This window comes from Rhinolophus hipposideros, assembly GCF_964194185.1.
Source record: "Rhinolophus hipposideros genome assembly, chromosome: 26".
Classification (NCBI taxonomy): Eukaryota; Metazoa; Chordata; class Mammalia; order Chiroptera; family Rhinolophidae; genus Rhinolophus; species Rhinolophus hipposideros.
In genome coordinates this window covers 26,244,953-26,265,795 of record NC_138072.1, presented here as the reverse complement: position 1 = coordinate 26,265,795, position 20,843 = coordinate 26,244,953, and the positions used below count along the sequence as shown (strand labels likewise).

Genomic DNA, 20,843 nt, shown 5'->3' with positions numbered 1-20,843 from the left:
TGAAACTGGGGACTCCTCACATCCGTCACTCACCGACGATGGCGTCAGCCTAACTTCCTCCCTCGTAGATGCCCCAGCTCAGACGCCCCCCCTGCAGGATTTGGGGGCTGGGGTCCTGAGGACATCTGTAAGGCGAGCTCTAGGCCCAGGTCCAGGCAGGCTCTCCTGATTAGTGCTACCTGTCCCTGTCCTTCTGGGAGTACAGACACAGGCTGCAGTGGCCACCACAACCTCCACTAGAAACCCAGCAGAACTGCTGACCTTTTCAATCATCATTCAGGAAAAAGGTGGCTACTGTTTTTCTAAAAAAGAGCACGGAAATGGGGTATTCACACTCTACTGACTTGGTAATATGAAGTCACCCACTTCTGTCACAGCAGCCCACTCCATGGTGGTTCGGAATGACACACAACACAGGCCAGAAGAAACGGGGCTGAATCACGGGCTGGAAGGCAGGCACCCCAAACACGACTGTGCCAAACTCGGCCTTTGATACATATTCCTATTCATCAAAACGTAACCGAATTTCTGTAACTGCTCAGTGGCTCATGACACTAAAAACACTTAAGACCATATACCTGTGATCATATAACAAGAAATCAAGTTTTAAAAAAGCCGCTTTTTTTGTCAAGTTTTAAAAAAGCCGCTTTTTTTGTCCCTGACCTTTTAACAAATTCACATGTGAACAAAGAATCAACATCTAAATAGACTTTTATTTCTTTCTTTTACTTATTTGGACAGAAAAGAAAATTCATTAGCTTTCATTAGAGTCTCCCTAAGTGTTGGAAACACATTAAACTCAGAAATAGTGGAACTTGTAGAAAAGCATCACAAATTAAAAATATATTTCTCCATGTGGTAAAAGTGCTTTCAATCCAATTAAAGGACACGGCAAAGGTGTTGGAAACACAATTTAAAATCTGGCCTGCAGCCCGTGGCACTGAGTGAAAACCATGGATGAGGACGAGGGCAGCCATCATGAAGCGAGGACAGTGGGTGGCATGGAGACCACAAGCATGCTGCCAGCAACACTGCGAATTAACTGAGTGTGAACACGGAAGAAAGTCCCGAAGCCTGAGTAGAATAGTTTGCACTTGTAAAAATAAGGGGGCTACATAAATCGGGGTGAAGGGGGATTGTGTCACTCCAGAAATGACTTGTTTCTTGTCTGTGGAACAGCCAGACCAGTCGACCACTCTGGCGGAGGGCTCCGTGGAGACACGTGACCTTGGTTCAGACAGCCCCAGCTGCTTTGGGAAACAAGCGGAGCCCTTGCTGTCAGCTGCTCACCATGCAGTCCTTTCAGTCCTGCGTGAGCAGGCCCCTGCCCCCTTCCCCACGCGTGGCCCACCCCGTGTGGGGTTTGCCGTGCCAGCCACACCGTTCTGAGGGTGCAACCAGACGGCCACCACGGCCAGCTCACTTACTGCACACGAAGGGAAGACACATAGCAAGTGCTCATCTGTGGACACAATTTGCTATTTCAGCAATGCTACATATTTTTCAAAACAAGTAATTCTGTCCATGATAATGTCTCTGACAAAGCGTAAGGTCCTTGATGGAATGCAACCACGTTTGTTCTGGAAACGAGCTGCCCTTTCTGGCCCTGGCACAGGCACAGGGCCCAGAACACGGAACCGTGACCATGCAAGGAGCCACGACTGGAGTGAGGCGGGGGGGGTGGAAGAGAAGGGACACGTTTTCCTTTTACAGAAGATCTTAAGCAACAGTAAGAAAATAACCTGAAGATATATTTAAAAATAAAAAATAGCATCACAATTCACTGCAACTCTGTTGGCATTTCCCCTTCCTCCCATGCCCGCCAGCCAAACAGATGATGTGGGCAGGAAAGCCTCGTTCATTAGTCAGAACGGGCTACCACTCCCCCACTCATCAGTGCACTTAATGGCACCCACTCGTGTTTCTTCCTCCATGGGACCTGTTCTAAGCTGCCTGCACGAGGCAAATTCTGGAAAACCCTCTGGTCTCCTACATAATCGTAACGGTACAGAGCCAATCTTTGGTCACCTGTAGACATGGCATGGAAGTGAACCATGTCACAAATGTCCTTACGTCTTCACAAAGCAGGCATTTCTAGCAGAACATGCTACGGCTCGTCCTATCCCTGGCATCTTCGGTGCCAACAGACTTGCCAGGTCCCGGTGCTGAGAGCTGAGCTCTCCTTCTGGCTCCACAGCGGGCAGTGAGGATGGAGTGCCCTGCTGACCTGAACAGGACGGACAGTAGCACTGGTGGCATGTAGAGTCTGGGTGTGGCACCCCGTCCTTGCAGAGCGTCACCACGAGGTGGGTGGCCCTTCCCACAGGGGAACGTGCTCTTCTTTGAATGAAAACCTGGACACCAGCGTCCTCTGACCAGGTCCATCTGCTCCCTGCGGAGGTCTCAGGCGCCCCTCCTGGCTGTGGCCACACCAAGATCTCCAGGGCTCTGGCTGGGCAGGTCAGGGCAGCAGGCTCCTCCCTCCTCTCCCCTCCCTGCACCTGGTCCTTACCTAAGCCTGGCCCAGCCTGGCATCAGTGGGTGGGAGAGGTGTCCTCCAGGCCCAGCAGCTCCCTCACAAGTCTCTCACCAAACTGTGCCCGGCTGTACCTCTTCACGTGGTAGGCGTCCGACATCTTGTACAGGATGTAGGCGTTGTTGACAGCAATGCTGACGGCAAACCAGAATACCTGCTGCCATGTCTTGTTTGGTTTATGAGAAATGAAATACCTGTGAGGACAGAGCGATGAGAAGGGCTAACCCAGCCAGCTCGCAGTGGCCTCACTGTGGTCAGCAGGGGCCGGGGGCAGGAACCAGGCTGATGGTTCTATGGGGGGGCAGGAACCAGGCTGGTGGTTCTATGGGGGGAGCAGGAACCAAGCTGGGAGGGGGCCCGTGGGGTAGGAACCAGGATGGTGGGCCCATGGGCAGGAGCCAGGCGGGGGAGACTATGGGGAAGTAGGAACCAGGCTGGGGGGCCACTGGGTAGGAATCAGATTTGGGGGGCTGTGGGTGGGCAGGAACCAGGCTAGGGGGTGCTGGGCAGATCTTGCTGAGGCTTTGTCACAATGAACTTTCCTTAAGGAAAACAATCCCCATCACAGGATAAGGCAGGCGGGGAAGAAGATATAAAGCCAGGAACCAGGCCTTCTGTGTCCTTGTCCAAGGTTGTGTTCTGCGCACACGTCCTCGTCCCCTGCCTTCCCTTTAGATTGAGGGCAGATGTCACCTCAGGGAGGCCTCCTCTGCCTGAGTGCCCTTCCTGGGCCAGCCAGGAGAGGACTCCCGAGGTGGGTCCTCTGTCTACACATCTGTCTCTGCACCAAGTGAAAGTGTGAAGTTGGGGCTTCAAGACCACCAAGGTGCCCACAGGCGCCCAGCAGATGGCTCCTCAGTAATGCAGATTTCTTTGTAAGAACTGCGGGGAGCTCAGCGCAGTGTGCACCGCATAGTAGGTCCTCAACACAGGCTTGTCCATCCAGGGCTCCCTCAGGACTCGGCTCCCTTTCACACCTACGCTGGGTTTTCCAGGGAGGACCAGGCCTTGCTTTTCCCTCTCCACATGGAAAAGCCCAGAAGCAGGGGACGCCCTTGCCTTTGGGGTTGGTGGGACCCTGCTTTGGGCGAGAGGCCCAATCTTAGTAACTTGGTGGCATACGGAGGTCTGACAGCGAGCATCTCTTAGCTCCTGTGATGGACATGACAGCGCCCGGCAGGAGATGGCATGGTGGCTGTGTGTTTGCACGTGCACTGTGCACACCCCTACACTGTGTGGCACTTGAGACGAGACCACACCCAGTGCAGGGGCCCGTGGGCTCTGTGTGACAATGCCAGGGGCTCCCCGTGGGTGTGGGTGTGGGTGAGGAGGGTGGTCTGGGCTAGCGGGACACAGAGGGTGCAGGGTCTGGGCCCCTGTCGTGAAGGGGTAGCGAGGTGGAGGGGGCGGGGCTGCTGGGGCGGAGCCTGGAGGCCAGGGGGAGGGGTTTGTCTCCTGGGTCAGCATCTTCCAGTTCTGAGACCAGGGACGCTGCTGCCCACCCACCATCTTCTCCCCTCCGAGACGGCGAGCAGCAGGAGCCCGTGGACGGCGCCAGCCGGTCACTTACTTGCTGTACTTGTCGTCGTACTTGCAGATGTAGCTCAGGTGGGCAGCGAAGGCCTCCACCGCCAAGGGACAGGGGATCTCCACACCCCTCCTCCTGATGATCACGCCTGAGGGAGAGGCCGATGGTCAAGCCCCAGCGGCCTGCAAACACCGGCCACAACTGCGCCTGTCTGCACCCTGCCGGGGGGTCCTGACGGGAAGTAAGTACAGGGCAGGGGCGAGGGGAGGACGGCGGGGGGGGGGGGAGGGCAGGGAGCACCGAGCCTGTCCTCCTGACTTGGTCAAAGCAGGAGGAAGAAGCTGAGGAGTGGGGTGCCCCCCGGCAAGCACCCTCTCACCCCCAGAACGTCTAGGCCCCTGTGCACTAGGGATAGGAAGACCCCCTGCACGGAGCCCCTCCTGCAGCTCTGGCTGCTCACTTGCTCCCAAGCTTTCCATGCCTTTACCTCCACTAAGCAGAAAGGGAGGAGTCCCAGGGGCTCCGCCCCAGCCCAGCTCTGGCGGGATTTCAGGGTCCCACTGACAGGGCGTGAGAAGCCAGAGGCCATCAGCGAGCCCTCCACACCCCTCCACCCCAGCCCTGCAGGCTGCGTTCTTCCAGCGTGCTGGGTTCTTCAAGTGTGCTGGGGATTTCCAGGCCGTGCCCTTGGCCCAGCCGCCCCCACAGCAAGTGATTGTGAGAACGGTGCTGTGTGTGCGTGTGTCTAACGGATCCGTTCAAAGGATTGTAAATTTTGGCACTACTGACACAGAGTTGAAGTAAAAATGGCATGTCCCTTGTAGCACAAGGGGCTTTATCTAGGGCGTCCCCTCCCCCTCTCACCAAGGGACACCAGAGTTGAACAGATCCATCTGTCTAGACTGAGTCCTGGGCTGTGATCTTCCTTTTTCATTTTGTCTCCCCAGCCCCCACAAGTACTGATTTTTCACAGAAATACCTGGAGAGCTTGTGAGGAACTTAGATGTCAGTGCCTCAGTCCTACAGAGGCCTGGGGGGTGGGGGGGGGCAGTGAGGGGCATGCAATGCGTTTCCTAAAGCCCCGGGAGGGTCCGAAGGGCCCAGGCCAGAGGGCTGTGGACTGGACTAGCTTAGAGACCCCCTCTCCGTTCTATGGTCAGGTGAGCCAGTCTCCCAGGGCAGACATGGCCTGCAGCCTCTCCACAGGGCTGTGTCTCCCGAAAACCCTTCCTAAGCACACCTGTTATCTCGCCCACCTCACCCCACACTATCCCATCCCACCCCACCCCACCCCACCCCACGACTTGATGGGAAAACATCCCAGTTGGAACCTCGAGGCCCTGGCCTTGGCAGGTTTCCCATCTCCAGCTCTGTTTTCATCTGCCTGACTTACAATGACAGCTTCCTCTGGGTCTAAAGTATCCCTTTTCAGGCCCCAGGGAATTCCTGTGAGTGCAAGCAGGTCAGACCTTCCCTATGAAGAAACAAAATCCCTTCCGTTCTTTTCCCCAAAGTGGAGGACAGCTGGCTCTGTCACCAGGGCCCCCTGCGACTCAGGCTCATCTTGAAGGGCAGACCTTAGAGCTCAGTGTTGCCCGAGCCCCTAGAGCCCCCACCACCGGCAGCTTTGGCCTCATTCCTTCAGCACAGCCAAGGTGTCACCCAGCCACGGGAGCCCGGTTTTAACTCTTTGCTTCCCTCCCATGCTTTCTCACCTTTGAACTTAACACGAGGATTTCAGCTTGAAATCTCAGTAGAAGGGCTTCAAAACCCAGGTCTGCATTCATCTCCTGAAGCAGTTCCCCCAGTTCATAAACCACATCCCCCTCCTCCCTGGTGATAATTTGTATTCTGAGATACTAGTCCACCCGGAAAGGGTAAGATTACTGTCTTACTTTTCTGAGGACAAGCTTTAGACCTGGGAAATGTTGACAAGAGGTTATCTGATCTTCCTGGTCTTTGCTGTCGTCATGACCAGGACGGATGAGCGCGTAGCCCACAGGCTCCCTGGGAACCTGCCCGTTCCCAGCTGTGTGTGCGTCTCTGGGCACACTACACCCGCGTGTCTTCCTCTGTGCCTGTCACATCTGCATGGCACATCAACACTCCAGCAGCTGTCTGCCACCTCCCTTGGGCTTTGTGTGGCTCGGCTGGCATTCCTTCCACCATTCTTTGAGTCTGAATGAATGCATCAAGACCTGACTCAGCATCCTCGGCAGACATTCTGCATTGGCATCTGTCTCACGGAATCGGAGGCCTAAGCAGGCACAGACTCTGGCAGGGAGATGACAGACTCAAGACGGATTTCAGGAGCAAAGCAAAAGCCCCTGTTCTCGGTGGGGATGTCCCCTGACCCGTGACAGCAGGACATTGGTAAAAGCCTGGGCATGTGCTTACCCTCTGAGAGGAGGGTCATTTGTCCTTAGAATATGTTGTCAAGAATAAAAAAACAATTCTAAAAATGTTCATAACTAGTTAGATATCTTCTGAAATCAGACATTCTACTCAGCTTTTAGCAGAGTGTATGTGGTCACAGCAGAGAAGGGTGTCAAGCTGAGAAGCAGTCTTTAGAACACAAGAGACTTTATCATCTGGATGACATTTAAAGTAAGTGGGAAAGGTAAGTGTATTGAGTTAATGTTTGAGGCATGAGGGGGCTGCTTGGTGAACCAAGCCTTGCCATATAATGAAACCCTGTCATAGAGGCCCAGCTGCTGCCGCGCATCAGAAAGAATTCAAGTGGATTCTGTGAAGAGCATCTCCTAGAAACAAGAGGCAACTTCTACTTGTACCCGCGAGACGTACACACACTGTCCCTGCCTTGGGACAGAGCAGGGACTTTCAAACATGACAGTAGAGAGCATGAATAACAGATGTGCCTATCCAGAAATGAAAAATGTTGTAAGGTTAAAAATGCTAACCATAAATAAAAGCAAAAGACAAATGTAGAAAAGTATTTGCTATTGGCATAAAATTTGCTTTCAAGTCAATAAGACAAATACCTCAAAAGAAAATTTAAACGGACGTGAAGAAATCATTCAAAATTAGCCAATAAACACGTGAAGAGATGTTCCACTTCACTGTAGTCATGGCAATTTATATTTAAAATTTTGTAACATTTTCACCCACCAGGTTGACAAACTTAGAAAAGAAAAATAGTGTGGGTAAAGCAGGAGGAATGCCAGACCCTGCAACCACTGCAATGGCAATTATGTACAGCCTTTTGGTGACGTACCATCAAAAACCTTAAACACATTCAGACCCTTTGGCCCAGCACTGCACTTGTAGATTTACTTAAGGATCAAAGATGTACCCAAGATTTAAATACGAAGATATTCACTACATCACTATTCACGTTGTGAAAAAAATAATCCCTAAGGGGGAGAGAGATAAAAATGAGGATATCTAAAAGGATGGAATACTAGGTGGTGGTTTTTAGACATCTTGTTCCTGAGGTACATGGAAAGGAAAACTCCCTTCACCAAGAACAAGACTCTGAGCTGTGGACTGGGAATGGGGTTTTCACTGGGAGGGGCATCTGGCCCAGACCCTGCCTCCACTGCATGTCTCCCTGTATCCCCTTCTCCATCCATCCTTCCGTGGGGGACCAGGCTCTGAGCTCACCTGCAGGGTCTCCCCACACTGCACCAGGATGGCCTGCCCACATTCCACCTGGAGTGCTTTCTAGAGGCCTGTCTGGGGGTCAGTCTGCGGTGCTGCTGTGGGCGCACTCTAGGATTGGGGCCTTATGATTTGTAACAGACCCTTTAGAAATGGACACTATAACTGAATTAAATACAAACACCGACTTGCAGCCCACTTAAAATCAACTCTACCAATTTTCTCTTCTTCCCCCATCAGTATCCTCCTTACTCGTTCCCTTGGTTTAAGGGTGCCAAGCCTTGAGATTGGGGTTTTAAGATTTGTCATCTGAAGTCCTATTGCACGCTTCTTTCTAGCCTGCCAGTGCATTCTTCTCTGTGTTACCCCATTTCACCCAGCTCAGACAAGTGACAGCTTTTCACTTAAAATAATTTGGCAGGAAGCAGTTCTTACACCCTGCTCCCACACAGGACCCCTATAAGTGCCCATGGCCCACACTGAGGCCCAACCACTAGAGCAGACGCCCAATTCAGACTCTCGCCTTCAGCTTGCAAGGTCAATTCCAAATATTTCCTCCAAGTGCCCTTGACATCACACTTGAGAGTGGTGGCTTCCACACCCTCTAAACCTGCGTGGGATGAACCCACCCACGCATGTGCCTGAATCCCTCGATTGTCATCTCCACTGAAATATAATGTCACTTCGGTGTGTGTATGTGGGGTTAAGGGATGGGATTAAATGAACAACAGACATTATGCACACACATACCCCCCTGCGCTCTTTGACAGTGTTCCTTCAAAAGTGAAGAGGAAAGGAGCCTTAATATAAAGGAACGTAGGGATTTTTAAAATACACTGTAAAACTGTAAATATTTTTGTAACGTGCCTCTTTGTCATTTCAATTTCCTTTTCAGCAGTTAAATAATGTTGTGCTTAAATATAGACTCCTTGCTAAACAAATCCCTTTGTTATCAGTGGACTTTAAACCCTAAGGAAAATGAATGAGGAAATCAACTGAAAACCCAGAGCAAGTACTCACCTTCTAGGTAGACACTGAAAAGATAAGAACAGTTGATTTCCCCACCTCCCATCAGAATAGATTTTTACAGAATCCTAGATGATAAAAGTGGTCATGTCAGGCCATTCAAATACAGTCAATTATGGACCCCATGTACAACCTGGGGGACCTACAGAAGGTGGCCTATGTCACCTGCAAACCCCGCCATCATTGCTTCTCTGGATGGCTGACAGTAGTAGGGAGCTGCCGCCTGCGGTCTAGGAAGCACCTGGGTAGATGCTGGCCCATCTGCCACCTGGCCCAGGCGCTGAGCTGGGCACCAGGGCTGCACGGCCAACCAAGGACCTCAAACTCAGGCCCGCATGTGCCCTGCTCAAGCTCACCCAAGGCCCCTCTGCCCCCGCCCCGTGGTCGGTGGTGCCCCCACCTTGCTGCACGGGCGAGTAGGCGTTGGTTAAGAAGCGGAAGTAGCCTTTGTTGTACCAGCAGATCAGAGACATGTTCCCCTTGGTCCTGATCCGGTGCTGGCCCCGGGCCGGCGGCATGGCTGGGTTCGTCAGCATGGACAGCGGCAGGCCTGTGCAGTCGCTCTTCCTGGGGCTCAGCAGACCGCAGCAGAAAATCCCTGGCAGGAGAGGGACACAAACGCACACACATCACAGACGCCGCCGAGGCTGCGCTGGCCCGTGACGCTCGGGGAAAGGCTGGCACGTGGGACACATGCCTGCGAGGGGTCCCTCTGGAAGGGACTGCCTGTCTGGGGACTTTTCTTCCGGCACTCCCACAAGTGTACTTAAGATTATTTATGACACATGCAGCTATGACATAAGCAGGGAAGTAACTAAGCGCTAACTGAACAGGTGGACCTGTCATCCCATCTGCTTCTAGAAACTTCTGCACTCCCATTATCACAGCCACATTCCAGAAGAGGGACTGCGGGCTTCAGCACAGGACCGACGTGCGAATTCAAGCACATTTAAGTCGCCCCAACACTCTCACCAGGACCGGACCAGCGCCGGCCGGCCCTGTCCTGTCTGCACAGCACCCAGCGCAGCCCCCACCCCTGGGAGCTGACTTCAGTGCAGCACAGGCGGGTCGCCAGGCAGTGTGCACTACGCCACGTCCCGCCTGCGGGCCTAAAGCACAGTGTGCAGATGAGAAGCTCCTGAGGGAGAGGCCTCTACGCCCCAGAAGGTTCCGTGGGGGCAGGAGGGTGAGCAGAGACCAGTGGAACAGGAGGATTCTAAATTCCTCCCTGGGCTCCAGGCGGCCACAGGCAGCTCCTCCCCTGGAGGTGACAGGAAGCAGCACTTCTGGCTGAAGCCCTGAGCCAGTCTCGCCCTTTATTCTCGTCTCCGCTCACTGAGGGCGGACACTGAGTGGGCAGTAACTTGAAACATCCTGTGTCCCACGCATGTCCCGTGTCACTGCATCCCCACCCACACGGAGGACACGCGGGCATGCGGGAATCCTTCTCCCTGAGCCCCTGTTCGGTCCCACTGCCCTGGGGAGCCACCCTGGGGGGAGAAGACCCCTGTGGTATAACATCCCCAAGAGGAGAGGGCATTCTGCTGCTTGGTCCTCTTAAACTGCACATGACTAAGATTTAAACAGAAGAGTCTGCTTTTCCAACAGGGAGGACGTTTTACCTCCCCTGGCCGGCAGAACAGCAGGTGCCTTTTCCTAAGGGGGAGAAAAAATCCCAGTGCAGCCGAGTCTTCACAAATCCATCCCTTTGTGAACACAGTGATTATTACATGAATGTTTTTTTGTGGCTTAATAGCCAGAAAGTAAACTGCGTGCACGCTGTGACAGACAGCCCGACCCTACATGAGGACTGCCCCTCCCATCTTGGCCGCACATAGAATCCCCTGCGAAAGCCAGCCCAGACCAGTGCAGTCAGTCCCTGCGGGGGGGCAGCCACCGTCGGGGACCCACGCAGAACCACCACTCATCGCATGTGAGGCCAGTGAGGCCCCGTGTCAAGGGCTCACAGCTTGAGATGCTTCTAAAAATAGGCAATGAAATCTTTGTTTGCTCTTGGAAAAACTCAAATTCCATGTGTAATTATTGCCTTCCCCCTAGGAGATTCTCCCTCATCCTGCCCCTAATTCCTGTGCTGGGGAACATGCCCTCCTCCCAGTCACAGGCAGCGGGAGGGAAGCAGACTGGTGACCCATGACAGTCCCTCGGTCTCTCACTCCGTGCCACACCGGCCTCACCGGACACATACTGTGTGCTGGCCCTGACCACACCACCTGACTCTCGGTCCAGGGGAGGCAGGAGCAGGCGCTGTCAGGCACAGGAGTACTGTCAGGCGGTTCATTCTGGGGCCGTAAGGGTTCATCGCCACGCACGTGGCACCACACGCAGACTCACACAAAGGCGGCGGGATGGCCGCCTGGCTCTCGCCGCACGCGCCAACACGGGACTGATCTTCCAGTGCAGCTGTTAATATGCATGAGGGCCGATGTTGTCAACTTGACTTCCACGGCCTCTCTCCACGCAGTCAGACCTCTTCACACTGGGGCTCCCAACAATTACACTCCAAGCCCTGTCGGGCACCGGACTTTGCAGCCCCGGCGGGCAGGAGCACACCGTCCAGTGGCTGCTCCTCAGGGCAGCGGTCAGGTCTGCATGTTGGAGCCATCCGCTCCCATTACTTGGGAAGGTTTCCTTTTAAGGCCACACGTCTGATCTGCAACAGGTCTGCAATGGTTCCTGTGGCTGAGTGGGGCCTTGTGCTTCCCCAAGTGAAGTGGATAAAAACCCCCACACATAGGACAAGGAAAAGGGAAACACCGCCCCGGGCTTCCTGACGTGGCCCAGATCTTTCACTACAGCCCCTATTTTTGCCAGGGCCATGGCAGGCTTGCCCATGTTGGCCATCGCCATGCATGTGGCACCACACGCAGACTCAAACACAAGAGGAACCACGACTCTTGCACAGAGGGGAAGTCCGTACAGAGGCCCGTTGTACTGCTGCCCATACTCATCTACACAGTTCACGATTCTCCAGCTAGAAGGGATCCGTTATGACAAGGCTGAGTTCAGACTTCCTGGAGTCTTGGGAGGAGCTATGCTGGGGTGCTAGAGAATGAATGTGCATGTCCCCAAGTTCCTCTGTTGAAAACCTAATGCTTAAGATAGTATCAGGACATCAAGCAGTGGGGGCTTTGGGAGGTGCTGAGGTCATGAGGGTGGGGTCCTCGTGATGGCATTGGGGCCCTTAGAAAAGAGACCCCACAGAGCTCCCTCCTTGTGAGGACAGGGAGAAGGCACCGTCAGTGACCCAGGAAGACGCCCCACACGACCACGCGGGCACCCCGAACTCGGACCTCCAGCCTCCAGAACTGTGACGGAACCTTCCTGTTGTTTATAATCTACCTACTCGGTGGTGTTTTGCTACAGCGCCCCAAACAGACTAGGAGGGCTCTTTACAACAAAGGACACGAAGAAATGCACCCTAATGACCAGCAGAACTTGCTGGTAACGTGTCCCCCAGACCACCAGCCTGTGGCTGCAGCGCCCACCAGGGCCCAGGCGGGCTGCGGGCTGCAAGGATGTGCCCTCAGGGAAGCCCTGCACCCCCAGGCCTCTCCCGCCATGTCTCCAGGGGAGCAGGGCGCATGCTCAGACCCGCCCACCACTGGACAAACCTTGCTTTTCGAACTCTTCAAACAGGGTCAGGCTGCTGATGCTGGGCCCCGTGAACATGATGTAGTTCTTGCCAGCCGCGTTCCGGCACAGGCTCCTGGCCACCGTGCTGTGTAGCTGCGGCTTATTCTTCAGGGCATCCAGCCCATCTGGGCCTCCACCTTCCTTCAGGTGGACGTGAATCTTGAACAGAAACACACAGGGGTCAGTGAGCTCACAGCAGTGTCCGGCCGGGCCCAAAGCTTCGGGAAGCGCAGGCTTCTGTCACTGGGCTGGAGCGTGTGGGAAAGCCACCCCTCTCTGAGCCCCTGCCACCCCTACCATCTCCTCAGCCCGATAGGCCCAAGGTCACATCCGAGGTCACCCCGCAATCTGGGCAGCTGCTGGCTTGGCACAAGCCTCTTCAGTTTGGAACCGTCAAGGTGGGGAAGAAAAAGAACCAACGGTTATCAATAGTGAACCTGGCCGCGGAGGGCAGTGCAAACACATGCCCAGTTTTGAAGCACAGGAGTGACTCGAGTTCACGATAAATGACAGTAAAGGCTGTGTCACCTGGACATAAAATGATCGTGCTCTTTCATTTGAATACAGCTTTTCAATTCACAAAGAACATCATGTTATCATTCCCCGTATTCTTCACGGTAACCACCACGCAGGCAGAAAGGCAGTGGTCACCCCACACTAGAGAGGAGAGATGGGACCCGGATTCAAGTGTCAGAGAGGCCCCAGGACCAGCAAAGAGAAAGCAGTTTTTAACCCGTCACACAAATGCGCAAGACATGGGAGTGGATTCAAGTGTGTGACCCTCCTAGAGCTGACTGAGCCACAAAGACGTCACCACACAGGCATTAACTACTGTTCCCCTTAGGGACAATGCTTCTTCCCGTGGAATGTTCTGGGTGCCTTTGCTGGCAGTTCACAGGCTAACAGTTCCCCATGTCTGTCCCAGCGCCACACCTGACGCTTGGGGACAATGAGGTCAATGCGGACTGTCCTTTGAAGCGCAGAGCTGCTGAGGGCAGAACTGCCCGTGCAAACCGCCAGGGATGCCGGCTCGAAGAAACCCGGGCTGGTCACAGGAGGCCCTGGCCCGTCTACAATCCTGTCCTTGGTCAAATGACCTCAGACAATTACTCACAAAACAGTGTCTGATGGTCCCAGGGCAGGTGGATGCAGGGCTAATCCTCAAAGCCACTCACCTTCTGAGGGCAAATCCTGTCCCAAACACACAGCCAAAGCATCTCAGGGAGCGGGGCAGGCAATGCCTTGATAACAGAACGTTTTTGTGGGTAACTCGGCAGGGCTTATGTTTCATTTCAGGGTCTCTCTGCCTTTACCCCCTCAATTTCCAGAAGGAGTCTGATAGAGGTAGGGGAGCCAGTCATCTCTGCCACATGCCACATGTGATTCTGGCTGAGCAAGGAACACATTTCTTAGAAGCCGTCTTCTCTCCTTCAGCCAAGCCCCATTCCTGTGGCCTTTGCACCTGAGGCCAGCTCTGACCCACAGCCTCCTCTCCCAGATGCCCTACCTGCACTCTCATAACATGCTGGGCACGATGTGTTCCACAATCCACTTGAGGGACAGTTACTTTTGTCTCATGCGTCACTCGAAAGAAATCCTCCATCCAAGCCTAGTATTGTCACCCAGAAGGGGAGGTGAGCTGTCGGAAACTCTCAGGCCCAACCCCACGTGGCCGGGGGCAGTCACTGGCACACGCAGCCTAAGGCAGGTAGAATTTCCCAGGGTTAAAGGTGAAGTGCTGTGACCAAGTTAAAAACCTCAGCTGCATCCAGTAAAGGGTGCAAAAATGTGACTTGGCGAGAACACTTTTGGGAAACAGAGCGAAACAAAACCCTTGGAGATGGATGACTGTCAGAACTAGATACCGCGGATGCCAGGAGCCATGGGACCTTGGCCTGCGTCATCAGGGAGGGCGGTGACCACCTTCCTCTTCCCTGGTCAATTCCCAACAAGGTGTAGAGAGAAGTGTGGGGGTTGGTGCAGTCTGCTGGGGCAGCCATTACAAAGGACGGCAGCTGGGGCAGCTTCGGCAGCAGAAAACCCTCAGTCCTGGAGGCTGGACATCTAACGTCAAGGTGTCGGCAGGGCTGGTTCCTCCTGAGCCTCTCTCCTTGGCGCGTAGACGGCCGTCTTCTCCCCGTGTCCTCACACGCTCTTCCCTCTGCGTGTCTGCGCCCTGACCGCCTCTTGTTACAAGGACACTGGTCCTGCTGGACCAGGACCCACTCTAGTGACCTCATTTTCTCTTAGTCACCTCTTGAAGGACCCCACTTCCAAATACAGTTACTTCCTGAGGTCCTGGGGTTAGGATTTCAACACACAAATATGGGGGTCCAATCAGCCCATAACAGACGGGGTGAGGCTAAACCTGGGGGGGGCATGGAAGAATCAACAGCGATCGTCAGGGAGCTGGACGGCAGTGACGACAAAGGGTTTCTAAGGCAGAACCAGAACGAAGGCACGGGACAGGGAAGCGCACACACGGACTTGGCACCAGGGCCCGTCCTGACACTCAGAGCAGCCCGGGCCCTGAACGGCTGGCCTCACAGAGGCTGCAGGACAAGCAGGTGGCCACGCGGAGGGTCTGAACACCAACTGCAGGCTGGGCTGGGAGCTCTCAAGGTCCCTCCTGCCTCTGAGATTTCAAGATTTCCTTCGCACCCCTTGGAGTTTCAGATGTGGGGGAGTGTGTCCACATCACAGGAGTGCAGGACCACACACACGTCACCTGCAGATGTACCAACAAAGGTGCACACGGGACAATGCCCCCCTTTGATGAACGTGCAGCCCTGACTCACGAGAGGACGGACGCCTGGAGGGCGCAGTCTGAACATGCCACCTCAGGGTGACCAACCTCAGCAGATAACTGCCCTGTTCCCATCCCAACACAAAGGGTCCCATGGCAACACTATTTAAAATCCAGTGTCACAAATTATTTCTGCATTGACACACACAGCTGTCCTCTCCTCACACAACTTGGGGCACTCTGTTAATGGCTGGTGTTCCTGTACAGATATCCACACTCAGATTTAGAGAACTCTGTGTATTTGTTGCTTTTTTGCTGCACAAGAAATTACCCCAAACTCAGAAGCTTAAACAATCCCACTTATCAGTCACAGCACGGGCAGGTTTTCTGCGCGGGGTGGCCCCAGGCTGAAGCCACCACTCACATCCCTGTCCAGGCTCGGTCAGCTTGCTCCCTGCGGCTGCAGACTGGGGTCCCCACTACCTGTGGGCCGGGGACTGCTCTCAGCTCCTACAGGCCGCCTGGACTCTTTCCCACACGGTCCATCTGCAAAGCCCGCAGTGCAGACCGTCTCTCAGGGTGACTGTCTCCCTTCAAATCCCTTCGCCAGGAAGAGCCCAGGTCCTTTTCAAGGTCTCCCTGATTAGGCCAGGACCACCCAAGACAATTTTCTTTTTCAGGTCAACGGATTTAGGACCATAATTATGCCCGCAAAATCCAGACCCCTTCACAACAGCAGCTAGCTCAGAGTCTGGGTGGTAAGGAGAGCTGTGCACTCAGCAGGGCAGGAATCTCGTGAGCACCTCAGAATTCTGCCTACCACCCACAGGACCACACCACTCGCACGGCCTGGAAGAACTCAGGCACTGTAGCTGACAAATGGGATGCTCCCCCCATGAAGAGTGATGACGCTGTCCACTTCATTCCCTGGGACATGCCGACACCACGTTCGATGTATGTCGACCAACAGAGATACCTCCCCAGCAAACACCCAAACAGCATCGGAGAGGGTTGGGGGCTCTTGTCACTGCTGGGGATATGAACTGGATACAATCCTTCTGAGGGAAACTGTGCCACATGAAAGAAAATGCAGGGGTGCATTTGGAACTTGTAGCATTTGGGAGAGCCCCAAACCCTCTCATGGCTGTTAATACACTGTTAATATATACTGTTAACTCACTGTGCTAATCACGCTGTTAATACACTGTTAACACACTGTGAAGCACACACCTCGAGATGATGGCATCTGCCAGGCCGCGGCCGGCCTCTTGCTCTCCTGAGAAGAACACACTGTCCCCAAACCCAGGGACATGCCGCCTGTTACAGGACCACCTGGCTTAGCCTGTCCCCACAGGCACGTGTGAACACTGGCACTTTCCCACACGCCAGCCAGTCTCTTCCCGAGGACTAGATGCTCAGCTGCTCCATCACAGAGGGGAGACATGGAATCAAGGGTCGTCCTGCCCCCAGGAGGAACCTGGAAGAAGGTTGAGGCCAACAGTGGCAGCGAGGAGAATACAAGGAGGGGCCTCCATTTGTGGCACTCAGTGCTATACAATAAGGGGTGCATTTTAAAAGTGAATAAAATAGGATCTACATTTAAATCAGTGATATAAGGAAATAGTAACCTCAAAAGCCCCATACAAGGGGCAGGATTTAGCGAGAACTTTTAAGAGGACAGTGGAAACCTGGCCCAGAAAGGGCCGAGCATGACAGGTGCCGCTCAGTCTGGTGGCCACCCTGGCCCAGGGCCCCAGGGGTCTGCGTTTGCTTTGCCTGAGTTAGTTTATCTGGTTTGAGATGTCAACTTGTACCCCTTAGGTGGATGAATCAATCTGTAAGCCTATGAAAAAAACCACACTCTCCAACGGAATCATTTCCCAACTGCATGCCATTGCTACAACTGCTAAAGAGACGCCAGTGGCCGTGTGCGGACTGGAAAGCCGAATGGTCAGCACTGAGATCGCTGACACAGTACATACCCGCGCTCAGACACTGTGCCGCTGTGCCCTGTAAATGCCAGACAGCTGGTCTGCTGTTCCAAAAGCCTCATCTCCCCCTACGCACAATCTGGAATGTCAGCACAAGCACACTAAGCAGTCCCACCAGCATGTTGTCTCCCATCACTGGGGACATGGAATTTGCTGTAGTTACTTTTATTCTCTGATCTGCAAGCTTGGTTGACAAGTATCTTCAGGGCAGAAAAATGTATCTTTCAGTTGTCAAGCTCTTCACTTTTCCTAAAAAACGTTTTCGTGCTCCTATGACTTCCTTTGAGATATTTAGATTGAGGAATTTAAGGAAGAAAAGGATGCAGTGGCATCACACTTTGCCCCAGGATGTCACTCAGGTGTGTTTTACACTGACATGAAACAGAAAGAACCTTGGGACCAGGCCACAGTATAACCCCTTAGGGGCACATGGAACAAGTGACTATCTGACCCTACTTCGGAGATGCCGCAAGACCTCGAGAGCTGGGGCCTGGCTCCATCTCCCCAGCCACACCCCAACTTGTCAGGGACACTGGTGGCACCTGCAATAGCGATGGGCTCAGATGCCATGAAGATGCACTCATCTGTTGCTTTGGGGCTTTGGTGCCCGTCTTCGGGGAAAACGGGTTCAGTACACTGGTCTGGACCAGAGCCCCTACTTCTCTTTCAGAACAGAAAAGAATCAGGAAGCAGGTTCCTCCACTGTTGGTGCAGGGAGGGGGGCAGGGAAGTCACTCGTTAGGGACTGTGGTCCTTTGCTTGGATCTTTCGCTTGCTAGCTGTGCAGGCAGCAGGTGAAAGGCGTACCCCCAGCAGTGTGGCAAACAGCGCGAGTGACTGTCTCCCTCACGGAAACAACGCAGCCAGAGCTCATGTAGTGCCACCTGGAACGTCTATGGGGACGGCCACTCATGACAGCTGTAAAATTTAACTGAAGTTCATGCACTGTGAAAGGAACTGAGTCTCCCACAAGGAGATAGTGGGGGCATACGTGCTGGATTCGATGGGCATGGGTGTGGTGCTTCCGGCTTAGCTGGCTTGGGGCAAGTGGCTGGCTGGCCCTGAGCCCCCGTTTCCTCCTCTGTAAGGATAAGACTGTGGACCTCGCGTGGCCACTGCCTTAAAGTGAAAGTGCTGAATGTAGAAATGATATTTTAGAGCAAGGCTTCCGCTCCACATGGTAGCCTCTAGACAAAGGGCCGTTTTAAGTCAACTAAAATTAAGTAAACTGAAAACTTCATCTCCTCAGTCACACTAGTCACATTTCAAGTGCTCAAGAACTCTTGAGGGCACCAGACTAATCAGGAAGTGACAGTGGCCATGCCAAAAGAGAAGGCGTCAGCTGTGGTCTCACGCAGCACAGGGCGTCCTGTGCCCAAGGAGCCATACGTCTCAGGATTTCCTGAGCCTCACTTTATAAGCGACCCCGGCCTGCTTACTCCACTGCTGGTAAAAACCTAGACCCTGCACGAGACCACAGCTGTGTATGCCCGGCTGTGGGCACGTCAGAGGGAAAAGGGACCTTCATTAGCCCTGATGCTTGTTCAGTGTAGGGACAATCACAGCACGGATAACCCGATTCTCCGGAAAGGGACACGGCAGGGGTGAGTCACAGAACACTTTCCACGTGGACACTGTGTGTGCAGTGACAGCCCTTAGCTGGGTGGCTGTGTGTCTTCCTCCGCCCTTGGGAGCAGAGGTGGCAGAGTGGGGAGCCAGCCACTCTTTGGCTCCCAATTCTGCCACCGCCTATCAGCCTTGAGATTTGGAGTAAGTGACTTCATCTCTGGGAGCTGTAGTCATCCCGTGTAAGGAAGGGTACTTCTCAAAGGCTGTCTGGTTCTCCACAGACGAGCCGCCGTGTCTGGTCTGTGGTGAACGACGCTGGCTCCCCACAGTCCCTCCAACCCCGCAGTCCTGGCTCACCTTCTTCAAGGTACATCACACACCCTGCTCTACACACCTTCGGGGGCCTCGCTCAGCCCGCAGGTGCCCTCCTACAGCCCATAAAGTTCCACACACTCCCCAGGACTGTACCCGTCACACTGCATGGACGGGTATTGTTAATACGCCAATACGCCCACCTTTCCTACTAGAGAGGCAGCAAGGGCTCCATTTACCTGTGGGTCTTCAGTGCCGAGCTTAACTCTAACTCTGCGAAAGTATGGTGAAAAACAACCTGCACTTCGGTTTTCACTGGTGGGGAGCTTACCTTCCTACCCATTTTGTAAACTCCTTGATAACAGGGACCTATCTAGACTTCAATTCTTAAAAAAGGAAAATACAGAAAACCCCCTCGGCTCTAGAAAAGCAAAGCTGAAGAAGCCCCTGACCTGGCCCTCCGGGAACTCAGAATCCAGGCTGGTCAACATGAGTGACCATGAGAAACAAACAGGCCGCATGAGCCTAGACTACAGTGAATTCTTCTGCAGGAGAAGCAATAGGATGGGGTTACACAGAGATGAATGGATCTATTTACCTGGAGGTATTTATTTTGAGGAACTGGCTCATGTGATTATGGAGGCTCCATAAACCCAAAGTCTGCAGGGCGAGCCAGCTGCAGACCCAGGGAAGAGTCACAGTTCACGTCCAAAGGCCGTCTGCTGGCAGAGTTCCCTCTTCCTCAGGGGAGCTCAGCTTTTTTCTACTAAGGCTGCAACTGATTTGGTGAGGCCCATCCGCATGATGGAGAGCAATCTGCTTTCCTCAAAGTCTACTGATTTCGATGTTAATCTCATCTAAAAAATACATTCACAGACACACCCAGAATAGTGCCTGACCAAACATCTAGGTACCATGGCCCAGCCAAATGACACATCACACCCTCTGAGCCCTGATGTCAGGGGGTAAAGCCAGAAAGGCCAGGTTAAGGAGGAAGTGAGGCAGAGCGGGCACTCACACGGGCACGTGGTGTCCCACAGAGCTGCCCGGGGACACAGACAGATGGCGATGGGACCAAGTGCTGTGAAGCTCATCCACTGTCCCGACCACTCGTCTTTCCGTAGCTAGGAGTCCCACGGGCACAACACACAGAGACTATGGTGACGCTGACCAGGGGAAGTGCAATGGCTCAGGGACACAGCCCCAAATGTTCACGCAGACCCACGCACCAGATGACCCTGCATCTGAGCTCCTGCAGCACTGACGGTGTCCGAAGGCACCCTGGCTCGTGGGGATTCACTTTACACATGACAGTGTATGCCCCTCAGCTGTCTAGGATGACAAAAATGCTGTGGCACTTGAGGGTGGTGGTGAGTGGACAGCACTGTGAATGTATCTAATGCCACTGAACTAGACACTTAAAAATGATTCAATGGTAAATTTTATGTTATGTGTATTTTACCACACTATAAAATGATACGCTCCTGGGGCGGCCGGATGGCTCAGTTGGTTAGAGCGAGAGCTCTGAACAACAGGGTTGTCGGTCCAATTCCCACATGGGCCAGTGAACTGCTTCTCCACCAGTGGATTGAAGGACGACTTGGAGCTAATGGGCTCTGGAGAAACACACTGTTCCCCAATTTAAAAATAAAAAAAAAAGATATGCTCCTGAGAACAGGCATGGGCCTTTCCTTTTAACAACCACAATACACAACACGTGTCATTCCTCCTGTCACAGTTAAGCAGATGACCAGAGACCCCAGGCCGGGTCTCACAGGTGGTAATCTACCTCACAGAGCAGCGTGGTGGCCTCATTTGATTGTTCCTTAGCCCTTGAGCCCTGCGTGGTGGAGTCTTCAC

General features: G+C 53.6%; 1 protein-coding gene across 2 annotated transcripts in view; it reads right to left on the bottom strand.

Moving 5' to 3' along the window:
- Positions 1-693: 693 nt before the first annotated feature.
- Positions 694-20,843, bottom strand: part of PGBD5 (piggyBac transposable element derived 5) — an 87,605-nt gene continuing 67,455 nt past the window's right edge. The window contains exons 4-7 of one of the 2 annotated variants that reach the window (XM_081039198.1): positions 12,344-12,524; positions 9,112-9,309; positions 4,107-4,212; positions 694-2,730 (exon numbers count right to left, since the gene is read on the bottom strand). In XM_081039198.1, the coding sequence (XP_080895324.1) occupies positions 2,535-2,730; positions 4,107-4,212; positions 9,112-9,309; positions 12,344-12,524 (681 nt within the window). In that variant the 3' untranslated portion in view covers positions 694-2,534. Of the gene's footprint in view, positions 2,731-2,926; positions 3,206-4,106; positions 4,213-9,111; positions 9,310-12,343; positions 12,525-20,843 lie in introns of those variants that run through there. The other variant, XM_081039199.1, reaches the window with a different exon arrangement.